General features: G+C 40.6%; 1 protein-coding gene across 3 annotated transcripts in view; it reads left to right on the top strand.

The window, feature by feature from the left end:
- The window catches only part of LANCL1 (LanC like 1), a 47,564-nt gene extending 39,069 nt beyond the window's left edge, over positions 1–8,495 (top strand). For all 3 annotated transcript variants that reach the window (XM_043910160.1, XM_043910161.1, XM_043910162.1), the window contains exons 8-10: positions 4,154–4,330; positions 4,778–4,850; positions 5,458–8,495. In XM_043910160.1, the coding sequence (XP_043766095.1) occupies positions 4,154–4,330; positions 4,778–4,850; positions 5,458–5,534 (327 nt within the window). In that variant the 3' untranslated portion in view covers positions 5,535–8,495. The remainder of the gene's footprint in view (positions 1–4,153; positions 4,331–4,777; positions 4,851–5,457) is intronic.
- Positions 8,496–9,709: the final 1,214 nt, after the last annotated feature.

Raw genomic sequence — 9,709 nt, forward strand, 5'->3', positions numbered from 1 at the left:
TTCTTATCTCTCCTTGCTGTTCTTTGGAACTCTGCATTCAAATAGGTATATCTTTACTTTTCTCCTTTGCCTTTAGCTTCTCTTCTTTTCTCAGCTATTTGTAAGGCGTCCTCAGACAGCCATTTTGCCTTTTTGCATTTCTTTTTCTTGGGGATGGTCTTGATCCCTGCCTCCTGTACAATGTCACGAACCTCTATCCATAGTTCTTCAGGCGCTCTGTCTATCAGTTCTAATTCCTTGAATCTATTTGTCACTTTCACTGTATAATAGTAAGGGATTTGATTTAGGTCATACCTGAATGGTCTAGTGGTTTTCCCCACTTTCTTCAATTTCAGTCTGAATTTGGCAAATAGGAGTTCATGATCTGAGCCACAGTCAGCTTCCAGTCTTGTTTTTGCTGACTGTATAGAGCTTTTCCATCTTTGGCTGCAAAGAATATAATCATCTGATTTCAGTGTTGACCATCTGGTGATGTCCATGTGTAGAGTCTTCACTTCTGTTGTTGGAAGAGGGTGTTTGGTATGGCCAGTGCATTCCCTTAGCAAAACTCTGTTAGCCTTTGACCTGCTTCTTTGTATTCCTCAGCCAAAATTTGTGTTACTGCAGATAGCTCTTGACTTCCAACTTTTGCATTCCAGACCCCAAAACGAAGAGGACATCTTTTTTTGGTGTTAGTTCTAGAAGGTCTTATAGGTCTTCATAGAACTGTTCAACTTCAGCTTCTTCAGCATTACTGGTCAGGGCATAGACTTGGATTACCATTACATTGAATGGTTTGCCTTGGAAACGAACAGAGATCATTCTCTCGTTTTTGAGATTGCATCCAAGTACTGCATTCTGGACTCTTTTTGTTGACTGTGATGGCTACTCCATTTCTTCTGAGGGATTCTTGCCCACAGTAGTAGATATAATGGTCATCTGAGTTAAATCACCCATTCCAGTTCATTTTAGTTCACTGATTCCTGAAATGTCGATGTTCACTCTTGCCATCTCCTGTTTGACCACTTCCAATTTGCCTTGATTCATAGACCTAACATTCAAGGTTCCTATGCAGTATTGCTCTTTACAGTGTCAGATTGTACTTCCATCACCCTTCACATCCACAACTGGGTGTTGTTTTTGTTTTGGCTCCATCTCTTCATTCTTTCTGGAGTTATTTCTCCATTCTTCTCCAGTAGCATATCGGGCATCTACCGGCCTGGGGGGTTCATCTTTCAGTGTCCTATCTTTTTGCCTTTTCCTACTGTTCATGGGGTTCTCAAGGCAAGAATACTGAAGTGGTTTGCCATTCCCTTCTCCAGTGGACCACATTCTGTCAGACCTCTCCACCATGACCCATCAGTCTTGGGTGGCCTCACATGGCATGGCTCATAGTTTCATTGAGCTAAACAAGACTGTGGTCCATGTGATCAGATTGGTTAGTTTACTGTGATTGTGGTTTTCATTCTGTCTGCCCTCTGTTGGATAAAGATAAGAGGCTTATGGAAGCTTCCTGATGGGAGAGACTGACTGGGTGGGGAGACTGGATCTTGTTCTGATGGGTGGGGCCATGTTCAATAAATCTTTAATCCAGTTTTCTGTTGGTGGGCTGGGCTGTGTTCCCTCCCTGTTGTTTGACCTGAGGCCAAACTATGGTGGAGGTAATGGAGATAATGGTGACCTCCTTCAGAAGGTCCATGCTTTTGGGCACTGCTGCACTCAGCGCCCCCGACCCTGCCACAGGCCACCGCCAACCCACGCCTCTGCCAGAGACTCCTGGACACTCATGGGCAAGTCTGGGTCAGTCTCCTGTGGGATCACTACTCCTTTCTCGTCGGCCGTGGTGCACACAAGATTTTGTTTGTGCCCTCCAAGAGTCTCTTTCCCCAGTCAGGTGTAAGTTCTGGCAGCTCTATGGTGGGGTTAATGGCGACCTCCTCCAAGAGGGCTTATGCCATACCCAGGTCTGCTGCACCCAGAGCTCCTGCCCCTGCCGCAGGCCATGCTGACCCACACCTCCTCAGGAGACACTGAGACACAGTTCTGGCTCAGTCTCTGTGGGTTGGGCGTGCATTTTGTGCCCTTCGCAGATGTGGGCGGCTCAGACAACCAGGTATTTGGCAAGCGCACTGTCCCGGGGGGGCCGTGCGTCTCAATCACCTTCCCGGTCCCGGCCGCTTGGTTTCCTGGGTGTGCCACGAGGGCACCATCTCAAATGTGCTGCGTGTCTCCTCTGGAGACCTGATCTCAGGCTGCAACCCTCCTGGCAGGTGTCAGCCATCCAGAATCTCAGGAAGACTTGCTTAGCAGCTGGGAGCCTGCTCACAGTTTGGTGGAGGCTGCCATCCCTGTGGCTGTGATTGCAGCAGCCCCTTGCCTTCTGGCTCAAGCCTGCCTCTCTGCCTCTGGGCGGGGAGGGGCCGTGTGCAGGGGGCTAGTTCTCCTTTGGTATTCCCTCACTCCTTTGTTCTGTGAGCAGGCCAGACTGTGCATTAGGTGTTAGGTTAGAGCCTCTCACGGGAAAGTTCTTTTCCGCAGTTGCAGTTAGGCATGTATTCTGTGGTGTTTTTTTTTTTTTTTTCTCCCGGTTATGTTGCTTTCTGAGATTCCAAAACTCCCCACAGACCCGCCTGTGAGAGGATTTCCTACTGTATGGAAACTTCTCCTTCACGACTCCTTCCCCAGGACAGGTCTCCGTCCCTAACTCTTTTGTCTTTCTTTTTGTCTTTTATATTTTGTCCTACCTCCTTTTGAAGAGAATGGGCTGCCTTTCTGGGTGCCTGGTGTCCTCCGCCAGTGTTCAGAAGTTGTTTTGTGGATGTTGCTCAGCATTCAAATGCTCTTTTGATGAATTTGGAGGGAAGAAAGTGGTCTCCCCGTCCTGTTCCTTCACCATCTTGAAACAACACAGGGGATGTAATTAATGCCATTGAATTGTCCACTTTAAATGATTAAAATGGTAACTTTGATACATATATTTTACCATAATTTTAAAAATGCAAGTATCACTTCTAAAAAGCATGTTATGACAGAGCCATAATCAAAGAAGCAAAGGTTTTTATTTGAGGGTAAAAAAAATGGAAGTAAACCAAGATATTGATGTTCACTGGTACGTGTTCTACAAATTACAATTTTATAGACTCTGAATAGTCTCTGGCATCTTATGGTCTGCATAAGCTCTTAGTATATCAGATTTTGCCTTCAGAAAGTCAAATATAATACAAAAACTTTTAAAACTGTCTTGCTCTACTTTTATACTGCAATGAGATATTAAAAATATCTACTCAGAAAATATTTCTCAGGAATTCCCTGGCAGTCCAGTGGTTGGGACTGTGTCCTTCTACTGCAGAGGATATGGGTTCAGTCCCTGGTTGAGGAACTAAGATCCCACAAGCTATATGGCATGGGAAAAAAATACACACACACACACACATATTTTTCACATCTTTAATAAAGAATTAGGAGGTCACAAAAGATTGTAAAGATGTATCTCTATTTTTCTGACAAAGTGTAGTGTTTTATAATCAATTTTATAAACAGTTTCTTCTCCAGGGTATAAAGAAACTTTCTAATAGTGAAGAACATCATGTTACAGAGAAGATAGTGTTTATCCTTTGCAAAGTGACTAAGGATAATAGCAAGTTGCAAGTATATTTACTTGCAAGGCTACTTCACCAGAAACATTCAGGTATACAAACACCATGGCTCCATGATAAAGAATCCACCTGCCAATGCAGGAGACATGGGTTTGATCCCTGGGTTGGGAAGATCCCTGGAAAAGGAAATGGCAACCCACTCCAGCATCCTTATGTGGGAAATCCCATGGACAGAAGAGCCTGGTGGGCTTCAGTCTCTGGGGTCACAGAGAGTCTGAAAAGACTTAGCAACTGAAAAACAACACCACCACAAACACACATGCATATAAAACTCAGATCATACAGACGAGGTTATGTCCAGCTATGTATTTAAAAATGAAAGAAATGCTAGTGAATTATTGTAATTTTCCCCCCAATATAACTTATCTCTGTGTCTCTGAATTCTTTACCCTTTCTTACTAAGCCACCTCCTGTTCTCCTCCTCCCTTTCCCCATCTCCTTTTCTCTCCTATCAGGAAGGAAGGTCAGTAGAAGTGTCTTTTATATCCCTTGTAATCAACTCTCCCTTGACTCTGCAGGTGTTCAAAGAGGAACGGTATCTCAGTGATGCCTATCAGTGTGCCGACGTGATCTGGCAGTACGGCTTGCTGAAGAAGGGGTATGGGCTGTGCCACGGCACCGCGGGGAATGCCTACGCCTTCCTGTCGCTCTACAACCTCACGCAGGACGCGAAGTACCTGTACAGGGCCTGTAAGGTGGGATTCAGGGCCGCCAGACAGCAGCCTTTGCCCAGGAGGTCCTAGAAGTGGCTCTGGCTAATCTGACTTAATTTGTTTATTTTTTTTAAACCATAAGTCTATAGAACAAACACAGTTTAAGAAAAGTCATTCAACTGAATTAAGTGTTTGTTTTTGTTTTTTTAAAAGGATATAATTCTACTCAACAGCCTTGGCAGGTGATGTTGTGTTGCTGGGAGCTGTAAGGTGGTTTTGTTCCTTTCTTCTTTGATAGCCCTGGAGACGTGACTCAGAAGCTCATTGAATTCCTGCCATGCTTTGTACTTTCTTTTTAGACCATCCATTTCTCTGCCTTTAGAATAGTTTTTGACTTTTCTGAGTAAATCTTGGAGACAACCCCTCTGTCAACATTTAGGAGTCTCTAGAAGAAATCATTTCAATAATTTAACTTGGTCTCATTTTCAGTTTGCTGAATGGTGCTTAGATTATGGAGAACACGGATGCCGAACACCGGACACCCCCTTCTCCCTCTTTGAAGGTATTTTCCACACATTACTTATTTGCCTTATAATATCAGCATCCACTTCTCTGCTTAGTAATATGTTGCATTTTATCAACAAATTAATTTTATAGTTACTTCTTAAACTACTTCTTTATTTACTGATATGATAACTCAGTATTAAAAATCCATTAGCACCCAGACCACCGTGGATCCAATAGTAGTAATTATGCTGACTGCTATTTATGGAGCCAGGCACATGCTAGGCATTTTGTAGATGTAATCATAAATCATCTCATCAGAAATACATATTATTATTATCCTCATGTCATAGGTGAGATCTCTGAGGCTCAGACAGGTAAGTGGGGCCATGATGAAGGAGCTCACATATGGTCGATGGTCAGGCTGTGCCTTAAACCAGCCTGCCTCCACTCTCCCTCCTCCCTCCTGTCTTCTACCTGCATAAAGAGGCTGGCCACCTTACTAGTGATCCCCTCTAATGAGCTGCAACATATAAAAACAGACACCTACTTCATTTAAATCATATAAATTATATCATCATGTTGTTTATGCTGCAAAATGAAGCCACTCTATAAAAAATATCATCTTTTGGTATAATCACTTTTGACTCTTTCTTTTCCTTCAGGGATGGCTGGAACAATATATTTCTTGGCTGACCTCCTAGTGCCCACAAAAGCCAGGTTCCCTGCGTTTGAACTGTAAAAGGAAAGCTCCCCCTCTGCAGCTCACTGCATGAACCTCTGTTACCAAACCTTGGCTAAAGCAACAATAGAGTCAAGCTCTGTATGTAATTTAGTTGACTGTTTTTTTTTCAGAATATGTCTTCAGTTCCTTTTTGTTATTGACTTTTATTTTAAAACATCCAAGGAAATCTTAAGTAACTTCAGTTTCTCCTAAAGGAGGGTAGGTGATATGTATAATATTTTGAGGGCATATATGTATATATTTCAGAACTTAGGGGCAATTGTATTCTTACTTAAGCTTATGAATATAATCATCTGTTACTGTTCTAAAAATATTTAAAAGAAACTAGATGTAGATAAAGACATGCTTCTTGTTTGATATTGCCCTCCACCTCTTCTCTTTAGTATTTTAATAACAGTTTTATGACTTTGCTTTTCTCTAAGTGGTTGATTATGAAAGGGGACAAAATTTGAAAAAGTTGTCAACTAAACACTATTTTTCAAATTCACAATCTTTATCTAAACTAGAGATAAACATATTTTCAAATTTGCCCCTTTTAGGAGAGCATTCAGGCTGTATAATCAAATGCCTTTATCAAAAACTTCTAAAATGGGATGGTTGTTATAGGAAAATTCTGATTGGATGGTTATTTCAAGATAAGCTAAAAAAAAGTTTGTTTTTTCCAGATAAGCTAATATGTTTTAGAATTAATATAAATGTGTTTCTCCTTTGGAATTAGTAAGATCAGGAAATGAGATTTTTATGTGTGAATGTATTACGACCCAGGATTTGAATCCACCCTTTCTGACTGACTTTCTAAACTTTAACTTGTGTTTTACTTATCTTGCAAAGACTACGCTTTATGAAGTGTTGCCTGCTTGGTACAAGCCATAAGATATTTTCCTTCTTATCTATCTAGATGTTGGTCTTTTCACTAAATAGTAGAGCATTCTACTTGTTTAAAGAGGGGGAGGGATGCTATATGGCAGAATCGCTAAGCTTTTGATAGAAATGCTGTTTATTGAGACAGTATTACCCAGTGATCATTCTTAGAACAAATGGCTTTTGTCTCTTTGCATACTCTAGGCTTTAACACTCATCAATTTCTGAGCCCTCAGGATTGGTTATTTATATGGTAGGTGAAGAATTCCTGGTGCTTTAAATTCCATACCAATGTTATGACTTATGAGCTCCCATTCCTCCTCCTTCCATTGCTGATTTTCCCAGGCTTGTTTCATCTTTTCTATGTATATTGACTGATTTTGAAACATTTCGCCGCTTTAAAAAACAGGGTCTAAGAATTTTAAATGTGCCTATTTCACGGCTCTCTTGGTCACAGAAATATGCTATTTTTAACTGGAACTTTGAACCAAATCCCACTGAGTGTATGTTGGTTCCTGTGGGTAGAAATCCCCTATTATTTTCCAGGTAGCACCAAAATAGCTAATATTATTGGAAACTGCCTGACCCTTTAAAGGCTAATGACAGTGGGATCTAAGACACAGCCCACTGGCTCAGTTCCCAGGATTAGCTTATTCTGTGACTTGTGTTAGTCAGGACAAGCTTGTGCTTCTCAGATTTTGAAGTGCTGCTGGTAAGCTGTGTGCCAGCCTTGCCTTTCTCCTGAGTGTGAGCATTTCACATCAAAGGTGTCAGCATTCACTGTAAAGCTAATTTGCCTTTGGATGGGTGTCCAACTTGAAAGAGTAGAGCCTGTATGGTTTAGTTAAATGTCTTACTATACTCTACCTGCACTTTTAGCTACTATATTTACTAACCAAGGGAAAAAGAACAAAAAACACTTTCTACTAACCAGAGGACACTGATCACAGTGCTTCATCAAACATCTTAATTAGTTTTAACTCCAGGAAGACATCAAGGCAGGGAGTAGAACATTTTGAATAAGATTCTTGTTTGTATTTGGATTGCAGCTTAGCTACTGCCATCCGTTAGCAAATTTATCACTACTGACATGATTAAGTTATCAGTGATTAAACAGGCAAGATTTTATGCTTGTGCCATTGTTTGTTTCATTTATGTTTACGAGCTCAGAAAGTTTGATAGGATTTTAAACTCAGGCAAAGGGTATAAAACTCAGACTAATAACCTAACACCATGGTAGAAACTGAAATTTTATACTAGTTTTCTTAGTTTTGAAAGGAAGAGGCATCATTTCAGTTCTGTTTCTGCTATATCATTTTTCCCTCAGATATTTTTCTTTGTTAAAAAAGCAAAACAAAATGAAAAACTTCTCAAAAATTGCTTTCCAGAAAACTCAGTAGTATCTTTTATCTCTATGTAAAAACTAGGTAGTAAAACCTTAAAATTGTGTCAGGCAGTATTCATTTATCCTCTCGTGTGTTTCTGTGAATGTCACATCAATTATTTACATCAATCCTATTGATCTGTGGTCCCATCAAGAAGTCAGTCTTTAATCCTTACAGTCATTTGACTCCCTTTTCATCTTTGATGTCAGTTCCAATTATTTGGCATCAAAAGCCTTCACGGTAGGTAGAGTTTTAGGTAAAAGTGGCCATTTTCTCTCTTTTATTATAGCGTCCCTGCATAACTTAATTGAAAGATATGCTTTGCTCATATGTCCTCGAGTTAATTTGTGTCTGATTTTATAATGCCTTGCCTTCTCTTGACTGAGTTTGAAATACAAAATGAGAAGAGCGAACATTTATTCATCTACTGCTTCAGCCACTTGAACTCATTTGTAGTCCTTCTTTATTCATGCTGAATTCTGTCTCCAGTGCTGCCCACCCTAAATAGGTCAGAGCACCCCACTTCTGTGTTGTTAAGCTGTAGAAGAACTGTTTCTCTCCTACAGGTACAAAACAAAGCGTTTGGGATATTCAGGAATCCTACGCCAATGTTACATTGCCATTTATTGGAAAGGGCTGGAATTGTATGTATTTCTATGTTCTATAAAGGATTTAACATACTGGTTCTCAATAAAATTTTATGACGATCATACATTGTCATCTGCTTCTTGTTCGCTCTAGTTTAAACTTAAGAAATATTTTCTTTCAGTGGTAAATGATGGCTTTTTCTTTATACTCATTCTCTAGGACTTGCTGCTGACATTTTGTTCATTGTCGAGTCAAACAAGATTGGAAATACTTTATGAATATAAAGATTTATTAGAGGAAAACATTTTAAAATCTGATCATTAAGAGAATTAGGAAGAATCTACTAGGCTTCAAGCAGAGCAGTATATTAACCATCCCGTACATATGAGAATCCACTCTGTGGTTAATAAAAGTCTCGTTGTAGAAATTGATTTCCCTGCTGACCAGTTCTGAAGGGAACTTTGAATGGAGGGGGGAGATTAAATGAGGCATAATTATAAAATGTATGTACAGAGGTTGGACAGTTCTGCTCAGTCACCTGGCATGACTGTACTACTTCCTTTCGTGACTCAGCCATTTAGTGTCACTTGGCACACCAGAATTTACCAGATTATAAAACACTTGTTTCCATCCCCAAGTTATATTTTGTTCCCTGTACCTCTGATTAAAATGCCCTTCATTCCCTTTGTCTATCGTTTGAATGACTTATATTACTAAGGCTAAATTCAGTTATTTTTATTTTGCTCCTTTGATCAAATGAAAGTAGAAATGAGGGCACCCCATCTTCAGGGCTGTGGAGAGGACAGTGCTTTGCAGAGGCCACCCAGAGACTCCAAAGTGTTGTGTGGAGCATTCCCCCTACCTTGTCACAAGATTACATTTCAGTTGGTAAGGCAGCTAGCTTTGTTCTCTGGTGAGCTGGTTCCTGGCTCATCTTCCTACAGAAGAAAAACAGTGACAAGCGCTTTCAGTTGCACCACAGTTGTAACCTCATGAGCAAACAAAGCTTGAAGAAGTAATTCATCTCCTGCAACTTAGCCACAGTAGTTTATTTTTTCCTACACTTCGCATTAGAAAAAGCCTTTGCCCCGCTGCTTCCCATATTCTCTGACTAGAATACTCAGTTTGTGTCATTTCTTTTTCCCCAAGATAGTTCCCCACTGTGGACGGTGTCATAAAGTCTCATGTATTCTCGATTCTTACGGCCATCATTTAAAGTAAAAAAACTACAAGTCAGTCCCCTGATAATTTGCTTTCTCATTCTGTTTCTTATCCAGATTCACCCTCTTCCTTCTGAAGCCACAGGTCAGTTAACAAGGCAAGAGAACATTGGGCTTT

This window comes from Cervus elaphus, chromosome 8 (assembly GCF_910594005.1).
Source record: "Cervus elaphus chromosome 8, mCerEla1.1, whole genome shotgun sequence".
Taxonomy (NCBI): Eukaryota; Metazoa; Chordata; class Mammalia; order Artiodactyla; family Cervidae; genus Cervus; species Cervus elaphus.